Source organism: Limtongia smithiae (genome assembly GCF_038497785.1).
Source record: "Limtongia smithiae strain NRRL Y-17922 unplaced genomic scaffold V1518scaffold_10, whole genome shotgun sequence".
NCBI lineage: Eukaryota > Fungi > Ascomycota > Lipomycetes > Lipomycetales > Lipomycetaceae > Limtongia > Limtongia smithiae.
Window position 1 is genome coordinate 432262 of NW_027117631.1, and position 21033 is coordinate 453294.

Here is a 21033-nt window from a genome sequence, read left to right on the forward strand (position 1 = left end):
GAAACCGCGTAGACGAGGTCTGGAGGTGCACCGCACCAGAGAATAGACGCAAGTGCGGTTGGGGGCTGGGGCGGGACCGGCGGCAGGAGATGCTGCGCGGCAAGACAACTAAGGTCGCTGGGCCGCGCCGACTGCCCAAGAGAACTTGCTGACGAGAGCCGGCGACGGAGACGCGTAGAAGAGCAGCACAAACCCAGTGGAGCCATGAAGAGGAAGTGAGGAAGGCGTGGGCCGCGGACGCTGGAGCTTTTGTGCGGGCGGCTTTTCTCGACCGTGGGGGGAGAATAGTAAGGTTCATGGCTGCGGCTGCGCGCGCGCTGTCGCTGAAACCGCCCGGATTCTGCAGAGTCGCGCGGCCCCAAAACTCGCATTGCTGCGTCGTTCTGTTCTTCCTCGCCTCGCCGCCTTCCCCTTCCCCTCCGCCTTTTTCTCCCTCTTAACTCTCCGTCCTCTCTACCCCTGCGCGTCCGCTGCCATGGACGGGTCCCCCGGAGCTGGAAGCTCCCCTCCTCGTCCTCCCGCCATGCGAGCACACCGTCCCCGCGCCGTCTCCCATTCCCCGCCTCGTGGCACGCACCACGTCGCCCCCGACGACGCCGCCCCGGCCGGCCGGCCGCGCTCGCCCTCGCCGCCCTTGCCCGACCGGCCCCAGCCTAGATCCCGCCGCGCCTCCATCATGGTCGCTACTCTCTCGTCGTTGCACCGGCCAGAGTTTCCTCGCGCGGGGCCGTCCGTCTCCGGCTACGGCGCCTCCAACGCGGACGACATCATCCGCAATCAGGACGTGTACTACAGATGGCGGCCCGACGTGCGCTTCCCGCTGCAGCGCGTGCCGAACCACGACTTCTCCAGGGCCGACCGCACCTCTGCGCCCGCGCCACCGCCTGCGATGCTCAGCACCGTCTCGCCGACGTCCCTGCCGCCGTTGCGCACCATCTTTGACTCCGGCACAGCGGGCAGCGACACCGAGTTGACCCCTGCCAGATCATGTACGCCCATGTCGCCGCTCGCCACGAGCAGCATTGCCAGCGCGCCCGCCGACTCCACCGAAGACACGTCGTCAACAACCGCCGCGCCGTCCTCATCCTCCGCCTCCGTCACCGTCGTCACCCCTGAGCCCCAGCGACGGCCATCCTCGCTCCAACGCTTGCCCTCTCGGCGCGGGCCCGACTCGGGGGTGCCGGTCATATCTCAGAGCAGAAAGAGCTCTGTCGCCGACAACGCGTCCCTCAGCGGATCAACCACGCAGACAGATAACAGCGCTTCCGCGCCGGTGAAATACAACTTCACGCTCTCGGCCGAATGGTCGCATGTCGTCGCTATTATGAAGTCAATGCGCGGCATCATTCGTGGCTTCGTAAAATGGCAAACAGAGAGCACGACTGGGCGCGGGTTATGTTACATCGAAGAGTTCTCGGGCTCGCTTATTAGCATCCAGAATGAGCTCACCAAAGTGCTCATCCACGACCTGCGCGGGTGCACAGTCAGTCTGTCCCCACTCTCGCCGACGGCTATACAGGTGATCTCGGCCAAAGATCCGTCAAACTACGCCATCATCGACCCGGAGAATGCCGAGAACTTCAGTCGGTGGATCGCTGTTCTCCTCTCCTGGTCGCCGCTACGCGCCGCTGGAGTGTCGAGCAGAGTACTGCGGTTCAAGTACCCCAGGCTAGATCTCTTCCAGCTACGCCCAGGCTCAAGCAGTTCCTCCTCTGCTGCGGCATCACCAGCGTCAAAAACACAGACACCAATTACAGTGCGCACAATCAAGGTCGGCCAGCTCGAGCTCTGGGACCCTTCCGCCCGGCGGCCAAACAACAGCTCGTCCAAGAAATCGAAGCTTGGGTCATCGTCGCTTTCACAACCTACACAGTACTGGGCGAAAGCGTCATGTCTGCTCAGAACCAACGGCGACATGCAGATCTTTCCCGAAAACAACGCCTCCACATTCGACACCCCATCAGAGTATGTGTACTCTTGTCCTGCGGGTGTCTGCTGCTAATTTCAACTAGTCAACGTGTGAATCCCGCACACAGCCCATCGTCACCACACGGATCGTCACCCTCATTCTCCACCTCCAAGAGCAATCACCTCACACTCAAGCTCTCGACCATCCGACGATCAGCCATCCAGCGCGCTGACCCATCACTTACAGGCCGACAACACTGCATCGTCGTATTCCTCAAGAGCCTCCCGCCAAAACCCAACGCTGCGAATAACAACAGCAACAACAACAATCACGCATCGCAATCGACGGCAGAGGTGTTTTCAAACACTCAATTAACCCCAACGTCACCCACGCTCGCCTCTGGTGGCGCCGGCGTGAGCGTGCACCACTCGCATCAGTACCACCACCACCAACCACCGCTTCTCGGAGCGACTGTCGCGCCGACACCGCGCGTTACAGTGAATCCGATGTACCTCTCCTTCGACTCGGAAACGACCTTCAACGTCTGGTTTGTGCTTCTGCGAAGTCTGAGTTTACCCGAGTTATACGGAGCGGATGTTGGACAAGTGGACGGTTCGTTTCGGCAGCAGCGGAGGCTTACGCTGCGGATTATCGAGGCGAAGATTATGTTTCCGCATAGACCGGCCATGAACACGGATTCATCGTTGCTATCGCGTGGTGTCGATTCATATATTGATATCGAGCTTAATGAGAAGGTCAGAGCCCGTACGCGGGTCAAGACAGCTACCACGAAGCCTTTTTGGCGTGAAGATTTTGATTTTCCGTATGTTTTTCTGCGTTCGTAGTGGCTGCTGGTTTCTAACTGTCTTTAGGGATCTCCCATTCCTCGTCAACGCTGTTAAACTGGTGTTGCGACAACGGAGTCGCAAGTCTTCTGATCTTACCACCGACACATCCATTGGTGAAGTCCGATTCAACATGTCCGACATCCTCAAGGACAGCGATCTCGAGCGCTGGGTACCGATCTACAATTCCTCTCGCGGCTACCTCGGCAAGACCGGCGAGATATGCGCAAAGATGCACCTCTCCGAACTGACAATCCTGGCTGGCAAGGAGTACAAGCGATTACTGGAGTTGTTACTGGATTTTGGGAGCAAACTTACGATCGAGATTGCGGACATCACAAACGATACGAAGCGGTTGCCAAATATTCTGCTTGATGTTTTTCAGTCGATGGGGCAGGCTACGGAGTGGATCATCGCGCTTGCGGAAGATGAGATTTGGGAGACTGGGTCGCTTAACGGGCTTAAAAAGAGCACGCGGATAAAGAGCCCCGAGCCGCCTGCTCAAGAACCGCTTCCGTCGAGCGAGCTCATCGTGACTCGGCCGGTCAACGTTGTTCAGTCGCCGCCGTTTCCGTCGTCGGTCGGGAGTGGTAGCTCCGGCGATTCGCGCGGTGTTTTGTCCGGTCATTCGAGCGGACGGAGTACACTTTCAGCGGGAACGTTGTCGCCGATGAGTTTGAAAGGGTCGTCAGAGAATCTGGCGAGTCACACGACGTCACCGGGGTTGCAGGAGATCAACAATGCGGCTATCGCTGATGCAAATCTCTTGTTCCGTGGTAATTCGCTGTTAACGAAATCGCTTGACGCGCACATGCGTCGTGTGGGACATATGTACATCGTGGAGACCATTGGCGACATTGTCTCACGCATTGTCAAAGAGGACGTGTTGTGTGAGGTAGACCCACAACGTCTCGACGACGCGACCGAGCTCGACCAGAATTGGACGCGGTTGAACCGGTACATCGCCGCGCTATGGCAACGCATTCGCGAATCCGCGCCAAAATGCCCGCCGGGCCTGCGGCGCATTTTCGCGAATATCAGGATGCATATCGAGGAGAAGTACGGCGAGTTTATCGAGAGCGCGTCGTATACCGGCGTGTCGGGGTTCTTGTTTTTGCGGTTTTTCTGCCCGGCGGTATTAAATCCGAATTTGTTCGGACTTGTAAACGATCACCCACGGTCGCGTGCGCAACGCACTCTGGTATTGCTGGCGAAAGGGCTACAAGGTCTTGCGAATCGTTCGCAGTTCGGAATGAAGGAGCAGTGGATGGAGCCGATGAACAAGTTTCTAAATGCGCACTCTGACGAGATTAAGGAATTCATCAAAGAGGTTTCCACATGGCGCACCCGACCACTGAGCCAGGGCGTCGCGAATTCGAAGGATGATTTCCAGGACGACAACGAGCTTGAGGCGAGTCGTCGGTCACTCGCCATGGTGCCGTATCAAATTCCTTCTACCGTGCTTGCGCATCTACCCCCTGCTTTTAGGGATAGCGCCCCGACGTTGCCTTATTTGATTGACAAGCCGGCGGTGGTGGCGGAGTTGGTTGATTTATGGCTTGAGTGGTACGACACTGCGTGCGCGGAGCACGAGGCGAAGCGCGCGAGTCGGTCACGGTCGCGCAGGCGCGGTGGCGCGGAGGACGAGCTCTCCGAGACGTTGAGTCATTTGAATCGACGGATGTCGTCGGCGTCAAGTCATTTGACGAGGGGAATGCCGGATGCGTATACGGATTCGTCGGATACGCCATCGGACGAGTCATCTGAGGAAGACGACGACGTTGATTCGGAAGAGGACGATACCGAGCCACTTGCCGCGGGTCCGAGTTGGAGTCGTGCGCGGAAGATCGCCGCACTGGATGATATGCCGAGTGGTATCAAATTCAGTGACACTGTGAACGCGTTCCATGACGAATGTCTACGCATTCGCGACGTGATTCAGAGGTTATTACACAAATCCTCGATTCCGGAGATTCCGTCCGAGGTGCCAGAGGAGACGTGGGACTACTACGTGGCGAACTTTTTAGACCGCAGTGCGTTCCGCTTCGAGCGGCGCGGTGGCGTTTTGAAGAGTTTGCTCATGTCGATGTCAGACGGTTCACAGCGCACGATGTCGGAGGAGTCCTCTGCGCCCTCGACGGAGGACGGCGTGAGCGCGCGTCGTGAGAGCGCGACGAACGAGGATAACCAGCTTGAAGGCAACGTCAATTTTTCTGAAGCGGCCGAACGACGCGACAGTTTCGAGCGCGGGGAGGAGCGGTTTAATTACTTCTACAATGGGGAGTCATCTGATCCTGGTCTTGTGATACCGCCGATGCCGCCTATGCCGACGGCATCACAGCGAGAGTCGTCGCACTTGAAACGGTTCTTGACGACGTCTTCGCCGGTACATCATTTGACGCAGTTGCATCGGCTACACTCCGCGAAGGAGCCATCGGTGGGGACGATTGGTTCCGCGACGACCGCGGCGACGACGATGTCCTCCTCGGTCACGAGTAGCAAAGATATGGGTAGTCCGCCGCTGGAGCCGAGAGGGTCACACAGCACTACCGGCACTACCAGCGGCGGTACGAACACAAGTCCGACTATTGCCGCGACAATGCCGGTGTCGTTTGACGCATTGCCGGCGAACGGAACTTCAGGATCGTCTACAGACTCATCGCGCTCTGGATTCACATCGATGTCGAAGGGCTTCGGATCGTTATCGAAAAAGTCAAAATCGTTGAAGTTACATTCGCTGCGACGGCTGCTCGGCGGAAGCATCAGCAGCAGTGCGAGCAGTGGTTCCGGCAGTGCTACTTCGGGGGGCGCAGCTGCAAGTAACAACTCGAAGCAATAACATTCGTCAGAAGGAGTAACAAAAATTTGTATTTCTATTTTCATTTCTGTAGATATTGTTCGGATTTGGGTATTTGTCATAGGTCATTGTTAGTGCGTTCTGGAGTATTGCTTGAATAGGTAGTAGGACTTGTATAATAATACCAAAGATTATCATAAGCCGAAACAAGGTGGCGGTCGTAGTGAGTCAGTATGTGTGTATAGTTAGGCTGTGAGAGGAGTGGTGCGGCGAATAAGCTTGACGGGGAAGTCGCCGAGCGGTCGCAGCGCGCCGGAGCCCCACTTATCGCCAACATCGAGTGGTGGAACGGGTGTGAGGGGGACGACGTCAAAGTACCAGAGCATGTAGACGGCCTGTGTAACGGCCTCGACGAGCGCAAGGAAGCGGCCCGGGCAGAGATGGTTGCCACCGCCCCAGGGACGGTAGTTTGTCCACTCGTCCTGGTGATGTGTGAGCGTTCCCTGATTTTCGTCGAGGAAGCGGTCTCCAATCCATTGCATGGGTTCTGGGTATGCTTCGGGGTCCCAGTGCAGGAGGGAGACGGGAATGAGCACGGTTTCGCCAGGGTTGAGGTTAAAGTTGTGCGACGGTGGTTTCACGCCGGGCTTGGCGGCGACAGCGGCAGCGTGGTCAGCGATCTTGAGCGAGGTGGGTTTAATGACGGTGCGGCCGGTGGTGACGTTGGAGGTGAGTCGGGTGGTTTCCTTGAAGCACGACACCATGAAAGGATCATCGTACAGGGCGTCCCAGTCAAAGTCGTCCTTAGTGCCGGTGATGTGGTGCTTCTTGATGATCTCTATGACGTGGTCGCGCGTAGTAGGGTCACCGACAATATACGCGATGTACCAGAACGCAGCGGGGAGTGAGTTTGATTTCGTCGCGAAGATCAGAGAGAGCATGTATGCGGGGAAGTTCTTGGGATCTTTGTATACGGAATTGTGGAACGTGTCGATAATCACGCCGGCAAATTCCTTGGCTTCAGACCGGTTTTTATCCGCGTCCACGTAGTACTGCTTCAGATGCGCGCAGATGCGCTCGCGGCTCTCGCACGGCGCGCGGTTCATAAAGCGCGGGTAGCCGCGCAGGAAGCCGTTAAGGTTGTTCTCGAAAATGACATAGTCGTCGTAGATTTCCTCACCGGGGAAGGATGGCCCGAACAGTGCGTCCATGGAGGCTTTGTATAAATGTAGCCGTGAGAATGAGTACAAATCGACTTCGACACCGTCAACGCCGGTTGCAAAGTCGGAGGTATCGTCCACCCGCGACTTGTATGACTCGCGCAGCTGCGCGGAGATGAGGTTAAGTTTTGGTTTGGTAGAGAGGATATGCGTGACTGCGTGCCGGAGTGTATCCTGCATCTCACCATCCATATTAAATTTCTCCTCGTAGTTGAACAGCAACCGATTGACGAATGTGAAGAAAGCATCCGTGTTGAACGCACCGCCGGGATTCGAGTAGATTTGGCGCATGCCATAGATTGGATCTGAGATAATCGCCATCTTGCGCCCAGCAACGTATATACTGAACAGGTATCCGTACTTCGCGCGCTGGGTTTCGAGGAATTCGCCGGGATACCGCAGGAACGCGATCGCGGCGCCTAGGAACGGGATGTTGCCCTTGACAAGCTTTGGTTCGCCCGCCGCGGAGCGGAGCTGCAGGTGGTACAGGCACACCGCAGCAATTGCGCCGAGGCCGAGTGTGGAGAGGGAGAGAATTGCCATGAGGGTAATGGTGGAGTTGATGGTGGTGCGTACTGGGCCAAGTTGCGTGCGCGGAGACAAATTATTAATGCGATAAGGGTTTCGGTTTGAGTTCGAGCCGCGCACGAACCCTAAATTAGGGCTAGGGTGCTGTCGTCATGTTCGTCAACCAACCACCAGCGGGCCGATCCGATCACGGTCTTCCTCTGCACCCTCTTCCACTCCGCCGTCCTCATCGCCACACTCCTCCTCCCCGCCAAAGTTACTCCTCGCAATGTCTGCCTCCGCCGCCGCAGTTGCCGACTCGTGTGTGTGTACGTTCTCTTCCCATCGCTTCCCCTCCGCCGGCCGCGCAGCGTCCCGGGCCGGACCCTTGTCGCGTGGCCTCATTCACTCCTGTTGGTCCCTCTCGCCCAGCACAGGGAGGCCACCACGCAGATCGGTCCTTGCTACTGCGATTGATAACTAACAAGCTCACCAGATCCCCTCTTTTCGCGTCGCAGTGGCTGTCCACCGTCGCCCGCGCCGGTGATCTACTCCGCGCACCCGGTCCGTCGCCCCACTGCTAATATTTTTTCTGCAGCCGAAATCCAAAAGTATAAGCTCGCTGCCAAGGACGTGCTTACCTGGAAGAACACATACGTTTCTGGCGGCGTATTCTCCGGCATCATTGGCTCGCTTGTGCTCGTTCACACCGTCAGCATCACTAAGCTGCTGTTCAACCTCGCCTACATCGCTTTTGGCAGTACGTATCCCGTTCATGTGTCACGAAATCTTTGACTACGTTGCACTTTGTTAGTCATATGCTAGTACAGACGCTGACCTGTGTATAGCCGCCGTCGCTGTCGAGTTTGCTGGTCGAACGATCAAGAAAAGCCCCGGCTTCATTAGGTACTGTCCCGCGCAGATCATCAATGCAGATTCCGCCATTCCCGCTAACTAGGCCCGTCCCACCGCAGTTCGTTTGTCGGCAAGTCTGGCACCTATTTCACAGTTCAGAAGACCGTTGTCGAGCCGTACTTCGATGGCATCCTCACGCTGATCAACTTTGGTCTCGTCGAAGTCCAACAGATCATTTTTGTCGAGGATTTCAAGACTACCGTTGCTGTGAGTGCACACACCACGTACAATTGATTAAGAGTACCTAATTAGTGCAGGCCTTCTTTTCGTCGTACTTTGTGTACCACCTAATCAAGTTCGTCTCCCTGTACGGCCTGTGCTTCATCGGTATGTCCTCCCTTTCTCCCTGACCTCTCCCACTCTAACCTCCGCAGTCACGATCACCGCTTTCACGGCACCACTTGTGTACATCAAGTTCGAAAAGGAGATTGATGATGCTCTCGCCTGCGCTAACAGTGCTGCTGAGAAGCAGATCGACATCGCTAAAGCCAAGGTCGGCGCAAAGGCCGACATCGCCATCCAGGCCGTCCAGGCCCAGGTCCAGGTCGCCCTCGACAAGGTCGGTTACAAGCGCTCCTCCGGTATCCCTCCGGTCCCTGCTCCGGCTGCCACGGAGCCCGTCGCTGCCTCCCCCGCTGCAACCGAGTAAATGTGGTGATGGAAATATTCAGCTCTTCGTATATACCACTGATCTTTTTTGTGTCTGTTCACGGTGTGCGATGATTGTGCGGGACGGGGGCAGATTTTAGACGTAACGGAACTTGACATTTTACTTGTTTTCTTCGTGTGCAACAGAACCAAGGAATGAGCTATGAAACACAGCAGAAGACGAACGACGGAGGAAGAATGCGACAGGAAGAAAGATACGGGAAATAATAGGGAAAGAATAGGGAAGCGTGCGACTTGAAATTCAACTGTTTGTGCTTGATTTTATTTTTTCTCTTTAACTTACGTTTTCTCAGCATTGTTTATGTACTAGCATGAATGCATGCAAGTTTTATCGTCCTATTTAAACAGGGCCTTGTTTGAGATGGAAACCCAGAAACTTGCCTTTCGACTTAACTGACAACTTGTAATGGTACATAAATCCATTTGTTGTCAAGGAGCTAGTCAACTATCATATTATACACTTGAGCAAGAAGCAGGAGTTACAAGAGGTGTAGAATTTTGTCATAAACAGTTTTTTAAGTCAAACTCCGCAGCCAGCTTGTAGCCAAACTATATACCAGCCGGGACTTGAACAGTCGTGAACACGAGTTTGTTTGGCTACTCGGTCTCGGGGATGTAATCCTCAATGGCGCCACCGCGGTGTGTCAAGGAATATTTTTCGAGTGGATCTATATCCAACGCGGCAAATTTGCTCATTGCTTCCGCATTGACGTCGGCTTCTTCATCGGAGAGGTCACCGGCGGAAGCAGTGACGGCTGCAGTGGCTGTGATGTTAGCGGATGACTTTGGTGGTGACGATGGGGTAGTGTGTGTGAGGCCCGCGAGGGGCATGCGTGAGAATGTCGCGGTGCCTGAAGATGCGGAAAATGAGGAGGAGAGTGGGGGAAGTGCTGTGGCGGCTGAGGAGGATGTGGTTGAGAAAGAAGACGTGGATGATGTGGATGGCGACGCGTATGTCGGTAACGGCGTCTGTGCTGCTGTAGCTAGCTCAGGCGTGGAGGCAGCGTATGGCGAGCTTGCAGAGACTTTTTCGTTATGTTCGTCATCCTCAGTATCATCGACGGAGTATATGCCACTACCAAGTCCGCCAGTCGCGGCGTCGGCGTAGACAGCGGTCGCGTTCGCCCAGGTGTTAGCAGAGGAGTCTGCGAGGGCTTGGGCCCAGGAGGAAATGGTTGAGGTTGCTGTGTCCTTCCAAGCATCGTACACTGAGGCGCCGGGATCTTGCTGTGCGGCGGTAGTAGGCGCTGCGGTGTAGCGTTGCGTGGGTGCTTTCGCTTGCTGCGTCGCGTGGTGCGCATGGTGGTGATGATGCCCATGCAACTGCTGCTGCTGCTGCTTCCGCCGACTCTGCACCACGGCATGCGCCGTCGCGGTACTACCGATTCCCTGCAACGTGACGACCGACATCTCCTCCTCCGTCCGGCCAAATACCTCATGCCACCACCGCACATTCTTGGGATCCGGGAACAACACCGCGTTCGCACCTTTGTCCGCCGCGTCCAATTCGGGATTATACCGCGGATTCACAAACTCGCGTTTCCGCACAACAAAGTAATCCCACACACTCTGCGCGCGATGTGCGACATCCGCGTCTACCCGGTCTTTTTCGTTATTGTACAAGAACGTGCCGTACTGGCATGAGTAGAGATGGTATAGCATCCTGCGGAGGAAACGCTCGGAGAATTCGAAGCGGTCGGGGAATTGGCGAAGAAGTTGGTACACGCAGTCGAGGAACTGATGGAAAATCGGCGCAGTGTATTTGATATTCGAGCCACTACCGTTGCCGCTGTTGCCTTCGCCGGGGGCGGCGTTGGAGTTGCCGTTACTGTACCCTGCCCCGCCGCCACCACCGCCGCCGCCTGCAGCCGCCGCGGCGGCGCGCTCGGCGGCAGATTTGGCAGCGGACATGACGCTGGAGAAAGCCTTCTCCGCCGTACTCATCTGTGCGCTACCGTAATAGCCGGTGCCGCTCCCGCCGCCTCCCGTCGCACTCTTTTCCGATAACTGCACAAAGGCCTTCTCGCTCGCCAAAAAGCCGCAGCGCTCCATGAACCGGTGGCCGAAGGAGATCCATTCCTTCTCGACGACCGTGATAAACCCATCGATCGTGCGGAAGTATGGATCGAGGAAAATCTGCGCGAGGGAGGAGAGTTGCGCGGTGCGGTCCCAGCCGTCAGAGCAGTGCACGAGGACGTGGGAGTGGTAATAATGGATGCGCTCGCCCATGAGCACCGCACCTTCCATGATTGTTGAAATGTGCTTCAACCAGTTAGACTTGTGCAACAATTCGCGGTTTGGTGGCAGCGGTGTGATGTCGCTGTCCCGGAGCGCTTCGTAGACTTTACTAAGCGAATCCCGCATTACGTGGATGTTGTCGATACCGAGATACACTTTCCGCGCGAACTTGTAGTTCTCCATGTTCTCTGTGCCGGCGCCGAGTGCGGTCTGCGCAAATGCATTTGTGGTCGGGCGTGCGTCGACGATGAGGTTCTCCTGCGATGCGCCGTAGGTATTAGGTACCTGCGTCGTCGAGAAAATCGCGTGGATGAAGCGCTCGTCCTGCGCCGAGCGGTGCTGTTTTAGGCCCACCAGCGGCTGCGAACAACGTGTGATTGTGCAATTATTGAGCGCGTGGATGTACGACAACGTCGGAATGCGCGCCTTAGAACGGTACTTACCCGCATACGCGAGCACAGAGTCCGGTATGCCGGCAGGCACAACGAGGAGGGCGGGGTAGGTCGGACAGAAGTCGTAGGAGGAGTTGATGCTGGTGAAGCGCCAGGCAGAGTTAGTCGTGCCGACGCCCATGCGCTGGAATTCCTTGATGGGGTCGTAGATGGTCCAAGTATTGACGTTGCGCTCGGCGGAGCCGGGGTGGTAGTAGAATGCGTACAGACGGTCCACGGATGCTGTGATGTGTCAGTCGCCCACTGCGCTAATGTAAACAATCTGGCGAAAGCAAGACTTACGAACACAGGCTAATTTCATCAGCGTGTCATACACGGCCCGGCAGTCCTGCTCGTTGAAGAAATGCATCGACATGAACACGAAATCGCGACACCGGATGCGCATGGCCGCAAAGCCAGTGAAGGAAGAGTACGGTCGTCGCTCGACGTACGCAAGGATGGGGTAGCACACCCACACTTCACGGTGCGCAGCCATAATGGCAGTCTTCTCCTGGGGAGATACCACCGTGCCGGGCCCTGGCGCAGCTGGGGGGTCGGGGCGGAAAATGAGATGGTGCGTGGTGAGTTGCAGACTGCCGCGTATGTGCACGCCGCGGCGCACGAGCTCGACATCGCTGACCTGATTTATCATTGCGGGCCCTGGTAAGTATACAAAGCGACAGAAAGAAACAGAGGCAGAGCAGAGCAGGACCAGAGGAGTCCTGGTGTCTGCGGAGGACAGAGGATGTTGGGTTGGGTCCTCGAGTCCGTCGATAAGCCAGCCGTGACGATCACGTGATTACCGGGTAGGCAAGGTATCACGCGGTGAATCAGGGGAAGTTAAGGTTGCAGGTACTGCCCGATGCGCCCTAGTGCGCACGTGCGGCGCGCTCCACCGAGATCTTCGCCAACTGGGCCGTCGAATACCACCCAGGTTCTTTAGCTGGAAAACACGGACGGTAGAAGAGGTACCTAGCTGTTGTTAGTTGAATTCTGTGTAGCGTACGTCTGCAAGATGCCGCCGCGGCACTCTGATCGACGCGCCACAAGCCCCGCGGTCAGCAACGTCCCAACGAACTCCCAACACCCACAAACCCACCTCGACTCCCGCGACCACGATCCCCGCCAGCTCACTCGCTGCTCCACTCCGTCCGCTTTTTCAAGACCTCGCCCTCTGTCTGCCGCCCCAAGTACTACGCCCCCACCGCAACCATGGGGCTGCGGTACAATGTGTATCTTGACGACTACAACATCTACGCCTGCAAGGTCTGCAACACCCATCTCTCGAGGCACAATGACATCGCTTCCCGGGTTCGCGCTCCGTGCTCTCTGACCCCTCTGATTTCGTACTAAGACCACATTAGAACTTCCACGGACAGCATGGCAAGGCATTTCTTTTCAACACTGTGTCCGTACTCCTTGTCACTTTGCCCTTCTCTTTCACGCTTCCTCTCCCCTCCGTTCCCCAACCCGCGCCGCTTACACCATGCTGACAACATCCCCTCTCCAGCGTCAACGTCACCCTCTCCGCGCCTGAAAAGCGTTCCATGACCACCGGCGAGCACAAGGTCTGTGATATCTATTGCCGCCAGTGTGGTACCTGTGTCGGCTGGCGCTATGAGAAGGCGTACGAGCAGGCCGAGCGGTACAAGGAGGGCAAATTCATCCTCGAGATCGAGCTCATCGTCCACCGCAAGTAGTACCGACCTTCACTTCCATAAGTTTTCTGGTTTTGCATTTCCTCGGCGACCCCGGTTTTCCTCTTCTTCGGCTCCTGTTCTTCTTCACCCCTCTCCAGGTTGCCCAGCACCTGCGCACCGGCGTTCATCTCTCTCGGTCAACTCATATTCTATAACTACGGCAGTCCGGTGTTTTTTTTGTTTTTTGTGCTTTACCTAATTTGGAGTGTTGCCAATTGGCGTTTTTCTGTCGCATTCTTCTCCGCGCTCTGTTGTGATCCGCAATCGCCCGAATGTGCTCTCTCTCCTCAATCTTACTGTGAATTGGTATTGCTCTTTTGTGTCGACTTGGTATTAGCTAATTATTATGGATTCGTTGGTGGCACTAGTATCTAGTTTGTTCAGTGGTCCGGCTCGCGTGTCCTACATATTACCCAATTCCCCGGGTTACGCATTAGACTCGTCTATTGCATCATATATTCCTTAATGTATCTACTCTCTTCGTGCCAGATCAAAACTAAAAATGCCTGATCATTTAGACCCGATCTTATAGAGCAAAATCGAATGATGAGCTAAAAAAAATTTCGACAGACGCAGGATTCGAACCTACGCGCGGGAACCGCATTTGATGTCTAGAATTGAAAATTCAAGTCAAACTCCTTAACCACTCGGACAGCCTGTCCAAAATTTCCAAAATTTAAATTACTGATCTCTCATACTCTGAAAACAAATCCTGAACATAAGTCACATGAGTTTTTGAACTCTGGATGGGAGCGTCGAATTGACAGTGATGGATGTATGTGTCTGCTGGCTTAGTTTCATTGTGTACGTAATGCATGAATCAATATATTCCACATCACACCAGCTATTTACAAAAAAACATAAGCTACATGCATATGCTCCATGACCACCCACCTCTCACTGAAACAGACCCCAATTAATTACATTAATCGACGAAATAGTCTTCTTCGCAACACACTGCACATGTGCAATACGTTGCAACACATCATCCCCTTGCACACCCGCGACATAGCCATTGTCGTCCGAGAACGCACGCTCGAGGTCGGGCGTGCATGGTTGTGCGTAATTGAATGAGATCAGTACGTCAGTTGATTTCTCGGGGATTCGGACGACGCCGAGTGTGAGTATTAGAAACATTTCTTGTATGGAGGATGAGGCATGGGAGGAACGGTGGCCCCATTTCTCGGTGATTTGAGTGCCGGTGATGAGGTATGCGGATACAAATGATCTGCCAGGCGAACATAGCGCGTTAGCTGAATCACACGAGAGCAAAGCAAAAACAGTACGAAACTGAACACATACGGTAGTTTTGGCACTGCAACATTTCCAATATCAACTATACTCGCTCCAGATATACTTGAATTAATACTCGCAATCTCCTCGTAATGTGCCTGTACGGCCTGCAAATCCTCGTCCGTATCCTGTGCCGTCATTCGCGGCGCATTTAACGGATCATGCAAGACCGCGCCATCTCTCTCGCGCGGACTCGGTGAGCACTCTAGTTCGAGGCGCTCAACAAGTTCGATGATTATTGAAGTGTCATTTGTTTCTGAGGAGTCTTGCGAGACGAAGACTTCTTGATTGTCGGGGACTTGCCTGAATGTGCTGTGCAGTGCTTGTTAGCATATAAAGTCACCGAGGACCTGGACAGACATACCTAGCGTCAAGAAAGCCGTCGGGGAGATCAATGGTGATGGCGCCACCAAAGAGTCCTTTGTTCACGAACTGCGGTAGTACGACATCCTTCTCGGCGGCTGTTATTGCCGCGGTGTATCGCGTCGTCATCGTAAAGTGTGTGTACTACAATTTGTTCATACGCACAGTAACTACAAGAAGGTGGAAGTGTTGGTTGCCTCCATCGCCACGCGATAAGATCGCGGACTCCCACGCATAATTTGTGCATTTACGTCGTCATCGTCATCGCCATCGCCACTGTAGTTTCCCATTTTGATCCCCGCCGTCCGCGGGCATAAGGGAGAATGTCGGTCACAGTACGTCCTACACCGTCTTATTCCTCAACAGCACACTAACCTACGAAGCTACACACCGACCTCGGCGACCTGAAACTCGAGATCTTCTGCGACGCAGTGCCCAAGACCGCCGAGAACTTCCTTGCGCTCTGCGCGTCGGGGTACTACGACCACACCAAGATCCACCGCGACATCAAGGGGTTTATGGTGCAAATGGGCGATCCTACCGGCACTGGAAAGGGCGGCGCGTCGATTTGGGGAGATAAGTTTGAGGACGAGATTAAGCCCACGCTACGGCACAACGGGCGGGTACGTTCGCTTCACTCTTTCCTTCACTAGGTGATGTACTGATATGTGTGCAGGGCATCGTGTCGATGGCCAACTCCGGACCGAATACAAACGGCAGCCAATTCTTCATTACATATGACAAACACGTGCACCTGGACGGGAAGTACACCGTCTTTGGCAAAGTCATCGACGGCGCTGACACCACGCTCGCTGAGCTCGAATCCCTCCCCGTCGACAAGAAAAACCGCCCTCTAACCCCCGTGTACCTCAAGTCCGTCACCATCCATGCCAACCCCCTCGCATAAGCACCACATCTACTACATCCAATGTACTATAGGGACTGCAATAAAATTTCTGTACATACGTACGCCGAACAGATTAGCGTATCATGCAATCTTACATACTCCTAGCGCTATATATAATTACAAAAGCAAATAGACAGCATATGATGGTGTGAGCAACAATCAAAAGGGAAATGAAATATGGGGACAAAACGTGTGGCCGAGACCAATCAGCGAGTAACCAGCGCCGTAAAAGATACATGCGTGAGCAAACTACAACCAAGATAAGCAAAGGTGCAAAAATGAGCATAAATAAGAGGAGCATGTCTGGCCTATGGCCCGAGGAGCCCGGTTTCTGATGGCTTGAACCACTCCCGTTCCAAGTCGTCCCAGACCTCGTTCGCCATTTTCTTTGACAGTTCCCGCGATGTTGATTTCGCCTCGACGTAAACTTTGAGTTTCGGCTCTGTACCGCTGCCGCGAACAGTTAGTCGTACGCAGTCGTCGAGCATCGCGGTGATCATCTCAGAAGACTTTGAAACGGGGAGTAGTGGCTTGTGGTCCGGTGTCGACGAGTCGTAGCCGAGAGTGAGGTCGCGCCAGTATGTGACCCTGCGCGAGCCGACCATCGGTGGGTATGTGTATTTCTCCGGATCATCAGCCGGCGCGGGAACGGCTCTTCGAATCGAGTTGAAAATCCGCGCTGTAACCGCGGGGTCCAGGACGACGTAGTACGAGTTTTTGTCCTCAAAGTAGCCATATTTTGAATAGATCTCCTCAAGACATAGAAGGATGCCCTGCGCACGGGTCATAATTACGCCGCTGATGGTGTCTTCTATCCAGCACAGAAGTTTGATGAACATGACAAATGCCGCGATGCCGTCTTTGTCATTGGAAAGGCCCTTGAACATGTATCCGATCGCCTCTTCAAATCCAAAAAGGACGTTGTAGCCCTTGCTTGCGAGGTGCATGGCGCGATTGCCGATCCACTTAAAGCCGGTGAGTGTTTCTTCATAGTAGAATCCCTCGGTCTCGGCGAAGGACCGCAGAATCTGCGAGGAGGCAGTCGAGCTCAGCATAGCGATTGGTCTCGACTTCTTGTCCTTCTCTGTGTTGTATAAAAAGTACGCGAATAATATGCCGAGTTCGTTGCCGGTCAGCTGCGTCCACTTACCGTCGGCGCCTTTCACCGCGGCGCTAAACCGATCTGCGTCTGGGTCTGTCGCGAGCACAAGCGAGATGCCTTTGCTGTCGGCTGTCTTAAGCGCAAGCGCAAGCGCACCCTGTTCTTCCGGGTTTGGAAACTCGACAGTGGGGAAGTCTGGATCGGGCTCGGCCTGCTCTGGGACCAAAAATAGATTAACATCCTCGACCGCGCCGACGAGCGAGGATGCACGCAGAGCGTATACCTTGCCAACGCCATGCATTGGGGTGTAGACGAAACGCATCTGGGGATTGATTTTGAGCCCGTCGGCAAGAGTGTTGAGGTCGGCGAAGTATGCGTCGGTGACCTGCTGCAGAGGCCGCATGACGAGGGGAGACGTGTTGACAATTAGCTTATCCCAGACCCAGGGCTCGAAGTTCTCTTCAATGCATTGTGCGATGCCTTTGTCATGTGGTGGGATGATCTGGCACCCATTGGTCCAGTATACCTTGTAGCCATTGTCCATGGCGGGGTTATGACTCGCGGTGATCATGACCCCGCATGCAGCACCAAACATGTCGACGCCATAAGGCACAAGAGGCGTATGCACAAGCTCACTATAATAATAGATGCGGAAGCCGCGGGCGATGAAAGCGCACGCGGTGAGATGTGCGAACTCTAGGGAGTGGTGACGGTGGTCGTGACCAATGACGATGCCTTTGCTCTTGGCGTCGAGGATGGTCTTTGCGACGTAGATGGCAAGGCCCTGTGATGCTTGCAATACGGTGAGGTCGTTCATGCGACTAAAACCCGCCTGGAGGCGGGCGCGTAGACCTGCGGCAAGATTAGTTGGCGTGAGTGTGGGGCGTTCGATGGAGCATACCTGCGGTGCCAAATTGGATGCCTACTGTGTGTTAGCGCCAATTGCAGAGCAAGAAGTAATTTAATACTCACGTTTTCGCAGACGGCGTTCGAGCTCGGCGATATTGTTCTTGTCTAGGAGATCCTGGATCTGTCGCCGCGTGCTCGGGTTCTAAGACAGGGAAGAGAAGGGGCGTCAGTGGTGAACCCTGGAGGTGCAGCGACGACGCAAGAACACGTCCGCAAGCAACACACACCTGGTCGAGTGCTAGCCACTCCTCCGCGAGCTCGGCTATGGACTTCTGGCTTGCCATTGCGGTCTGTTGGCGGCGATGATGGCTGCAGAGGTCGGTGTAGTGAACGTCACCCGCAGATCACCGTCGCGCCGCACGGCCTAGTCACGTGATGAATCTGCGTCTCTGCTTCGCGTCTTAACACGTCTACCAACTTTCCCATTCCCCACGTCTTCTCTCTGCCGGCATGACCTGCCCTCCGCCGCCGCCGGCGTCCCTGCGGTTTACGCATGTCTACTACGATGCCGACGACCCTCTCGCGAACGCATTCGCGTGGGTCTCGCTTGCGCCGCAGACCATTCTCGTCGTGTACGCGACCATGATCTGTTCGCGCCGTGAGGCCGAGACGCTGCTGCTGTTGCTCGGGCAGCTTGCGTGCGAGGCGTCCAATTCGGTGCTCAAGCGCATCGTGCGCCAGGATCGCCCGCGCTACCACGACGCGCACTCGCCTGATAGCCTCGGCTTCGGCATGCCCTCCGCGCACGCGCAGTTCATGGGCTTCTACGCGACATACATCTGCCTCTGGATGTACTTCAGGTGAGACGCAGTGGCAACGTTCGCGCGCCGCTGTGTGCGCGATCGCTGCGCTGCAGCTGGAACTTTGTCAGCGCGACCGCTTGTCTCGCCCTACAACACTACTAACTTCAACCACTAGGGCACACCACTTCACACCAGCAAAGCGCAGATCGCGCACATTGGCTCTTGTGCTGCTTACTATCGCAGTCTGCGTCTCGCGGGTGTACTTGTACTATCACACCGCGGGGCAGGTCGTCATCGGGCTGCTGCTTGGCACGATCGAGGGCGCGCTCTGGTGTTTTGGCGTCGCGCTGTTGCGCGCACTGGGCATCATCGCGCTGCTTCTCGACACCCCGATCGCGCGCAAGTGGCTAATCAAGGACACCGCACCTTACCGCGCGTTCGTGGCGGATGAGTATGTTGCATGGCGGCGGGGCGTGGAGTTGACGGGAGAGCATGCGCACGCAGAGGACAAGGCGGTGCGGACGGCGTGAGGACATAGAACCAGCTACCATCAGCTATAAGGATAGATATTTGCATTGAGAGAGAAGATGTGGAAGTTGCAGTTTGCGATGACGCAGCCCAAAAATACCCTGAGAGCATATTGTGTACAGAGTGCCGGATTAGGCTAAATTGAACAAGGGTCCCCCCAGCCACGCGAACGCAGGTCTAGTTTTCCAGTCTCCCCATCGGCATCCTCCTCATCCTCTTCCCTCCTTCCTCGCCCTCCTCTGTATCCTCTCCACAGGCACCACACCTCAATGCGCGCTCCTCCGCTCTGGTCCAGGCAGCGTGCCGCACTGCTCGCGCTCAACGCTGCTTTGCTGTTTCTCCCCGCCTCATGCCGCGCGGCGGGCCACCTCGTCGTCCGTAGTGACGTCGCCGGCACCGCCGCCGTCGACCTAGTCAACTACGGCTCTACCGCATACCTCGCAAAGGTCGTCGTTGGCACGCCCGAGAAGACCTTCTACATCCAGGCCTCCACCGACGCCGGCGATACCTGGGTCCATGCACCGGGATCTTGCACCACGTCCACTGCTGATTACTGCCCGACGTACAATGCATCGGCCTCGTCCACCCTTGCAGACCTCGCCATTGACTTCTCCATCTCCTACACCGACGGGAAGGGGGCATCCGGATACTACATCGCCGACACCTTCTCTGTCGCTGACGAAAACTTCACGACGTTCCAGTTCGGCTACGCCACCACCGCCTCCGCCTCGTACGGCGTGCTTGGTCTGGGCTACATCGGCAATGAGGTTGCATCTGCCGAGTACGCCAACATCCCGCTGCAGTTCAAGCAGGACAACATCACGAATCTGAATGCGTACTCGATCTGGCTCAACGAGGCGAAGGCTACTGAAGGCTCGCTTATCTTTGGCGGTATCGACCTGGGAAAGTTCGCTGGCGAGCTACAGGTCTTTTCGAACCTCCCCGTCTCCACCGGCGTATATGAACACTTCAACCTGACCGTAACGAGAGTGTCTGTGCGGTCCTCTACGAGCGGCAGTCAAATCAATGTCTTTGGCGGCTCATCTCCAGAAGTTGACGACATCGACGAGATCTATGCCATTTTCGACTCACGGCTGGAGTACGCAACCATGCCGAGCGCGGTGGTCAAGGAGATTGCGAACCTCTACGGCACCACTGGCCTAAGTGATGTCTATAACATGTACGAGTTCGAGTGCAGCTCCGTACCCACATCGTACCAGCTTATCCTCGAATTCGAAGGATCTCTTCAAATCCCGATCGACGCGGACTCGATGTTCTTCCAGATCAGCTCCACTACCTGTCTCATGTACATAAAGTCTACCTCCAGCTCGCTCTACGTCCTCGGCCAGCCCTTCATGCGCGGTATTTATGCGGTATTCGATCTCGAACACATGACCATAGGCCTTGCCCAGTCCGCGCCTGACTCGAATATCACTGAAATCGTCGCGATCGAGAGCTCCGGCATTCCCACAGGCCTCACCGGCAGTGGCAGCGCGACCACGATCCCCACAACTGTCTCCGGCGCATACCTCACCACTGTTGTTACCTACGCGACACTCGAGCCTGCATCCGTGACGGCGACCGCGGAAGGCACGGAGACGTTATGTGTGACTTACGTGTACGTTGGCTCCGCATCAGAGGCATCAAACGCGACAGGCATTTGCTCGTCGACCATCACGGGCGTCGACATCATCGCGACCGCCGCCAACGGTGGTCTCATCGTGCTCACCACAATTGTAGAGACAATCTACACAACCGCAGCCGCCACCGCGAGCTCGACCACAACAAAAAAGGCCACGACAACCGAATCCTCGATTCCGGTCACTAACTCCCCCACTGCCGCGACTGCAAGCGGATCTGGCTTTGTCGAGATCACCGTTGTCTCCACTAGTGGTGCCAACGATGCAGCGGGCCTGTTCTCGCGTGCTGTGTTGTCCGCTAGCTTCTTGGTCAGCGC

The 21033-nt window shown here is 55.6% G+C and overlaps 10 protein-coding genes across 10 annotated transcripts; 6 read left to right on the forward strand and 4 right to left on the reverse strand.

Annotated features, from left to right (window-relative positions):
• The first annotated feature begins 351 nt into the window (after nt 1–351).
• Nucleotides 352–5751, forward strand: V1518DRAFT_420513 (uncharacterized protein). The gene is made up of 3 exons (XM_066905008.1): nt 352–1965; nt 2013–2732; nt 2782–5751. Exons 1-3 carry the CDS (start codon nt 476–478, stop codon nt 5591–5593), a joined length of 5022 nt encoding a protein of 1673 aa, XP_066758215.1. The 5' UTR covers nt 352–475; the 3' UTR covers nt 5594–5751.
• V1518DRAFT_420514 (cytochrome P450) lies at nt 5600–7350 on the reverse strand. Its single transcript, XM_066905009.1, has one exon. The coding sequence runs from the start codon at nt 7312–7314 to the stop codon at nt 5797–5799; it is 1518 nt and encodes a 505-aa protein (XP_066758216.1). The 5' UTR covers nt 7315–7350; the 3' UTR covers nt 5600–5796.
• Nucleotides 7351–7567: 217 nt separating this feature from the next.
• On the forward strand, nt 7568–9309 carry V1518DRAFT_445493 (putative reticulon-like protein RtnA; the record flags this gene model as incomplete). Its single annotated transcript, XM_066906463.1, has 6 exons — nt 7568–7607; nt 7877–8038; nt 8127–8184; nt 8253–8400; nt 8451–8520; nt 8568–9309. 6 exons carry the CDS (start codon nt 7568–7570, stop codon nt 8840–8842), a joined length of 753 nt encoding a protein of 250 aa, XP_066758217.1. The 3' UTR covers nt 8843–9309.
• Nucleotides 9155–12266, reverse strand: V1518DRAFT_420521 (protein-tyrosine phosphatase-like protein). Its single transcript, XM_066905010.1, has 2 exons — nt 11835–12266; nt 9155–11774 (listed from the first exon to the last, which is right to left on the reverse strand). The coding sequence occupies exons 1-2, from the start codon at nt 12181–12183 to the stop codon at nt 9460–9462; spliced, it is 2664 nt and encodes an 887-aa protein (XP_066758218.1). The 5' UTR covers nt 12184–12266; the 3' UTR covers nt 9155–9459.
• Nucleotides 12267–12743: 477 nt separating this feature from the next.
• Nucleotides 12744–13231, forward strand: V1518DRAFT_438772 (Yippee/Mis18; the record flags this gene model as incomplete). Its single annotated transcript, XM_066906379.1, has 3 exons — nt 12744–12842; nt 12896–12939; nt 13042–13231. 3 exons carry the CDS (start codon nt 12744–12746, stop codon nt 13229–13231), a joined length of 333 nt encoding a protein of 110 aa, XP_066758219.1.
• An 809-nt stretch (nt 13232–14040) lies between these two features.
• On the reverse strand, nt 14041–15090 carry V1518DRAFT_420529 (uncharacterized protein). The gene is made up of 3 exons (XM_066905011.1): nt 14889–15090; nt 14534–14836; nt 14041–14459 (listed from the first exon to the last, which is right to left on the reverse strand). Exons 1-3 carry the CDS (start codon nt 15014–15016, stop codon nt 14129–14131), a joined length of 762 nt encoding a protein of 253 aa, XP_066758220.1. The 5' UTR covers nt 15017–15090; the 3' UTR covers nt 14041–14128.
• Nucleotides 15032–15941, forward strand: V1518DRAFT_420531 (peptidyl-prolyl cis-trans isomerase-like 3). Its single transcript, XM_066905012.1, has 3 exons — nt 15032–15222; nt 15271–15510; nt 15564–15941. Exons 1-3 carry the CDS (start codon nt 15211–15213, stop codon nt 15792–15794), a joined length of 483 nt encoding a protein of 160 aa, XP_066758221.1. The 5' UTR covers nt 15032–15210; the 3' UTR covers nt 15795–15941.
• On the reverse strand, nt 15634–18112 carry V1518DRAFT_420532 (uncharacterized protein). The gene is made up of 4 exons (XM_066905013.1): nt 18033–18112; nt 17869–17947; nt 17798–17818; nt 15634–17748 (listed from the first exon to the last, which is right to left on the reverse strand). The coding sequence occupies exons 1-4, from the start codon at nt 18087–18089 to the stop codon at nt 16103–16105; spliced, it is 1803 nt and encodes a 600-aa protein (XP_066758222.1). The 5' UTR covers nt 18090–18112; the 3' UTR covers nt 15634–16102.
• Nucleotides 18113–18255: 143 nt separating this feature from the next.
• On the forward strand, nt 18256–19078 carry V1518DRAFT_438776 (phosphatidic acid phosphatase type 2/haloperoxidase; the record flags this gene model as incomplete). The annotated part of the gene is made up of 2 exons (XM_066906380.1): nt 18256–18605; nt 18724–19078. 2 exons carry the CDS (start codon nt 18256–18258, stop codon nt 19076–19078), a joined length of 705 nt encoding a protein of 234 aa, XP_066758223.1.
• Nucleotides 19079–19345: 267 nt separating this feature from the next.
• Nucleotides 19346–20578, forward strand: V1518DRAFT_376207 (aspartic peptidase domain-containing protein; the record flags this gene model as incomplete). Its single annotated transcript, XM_066901532.1, has 1 exon — nt 19346–20578. A coding segment is annotated over one exon (1233 nt), but the record flags the coding sequence as incomplete, so codon positions are not given.
• Nucleotides 20579–21033: the final 455 nt, after the last annotated feature.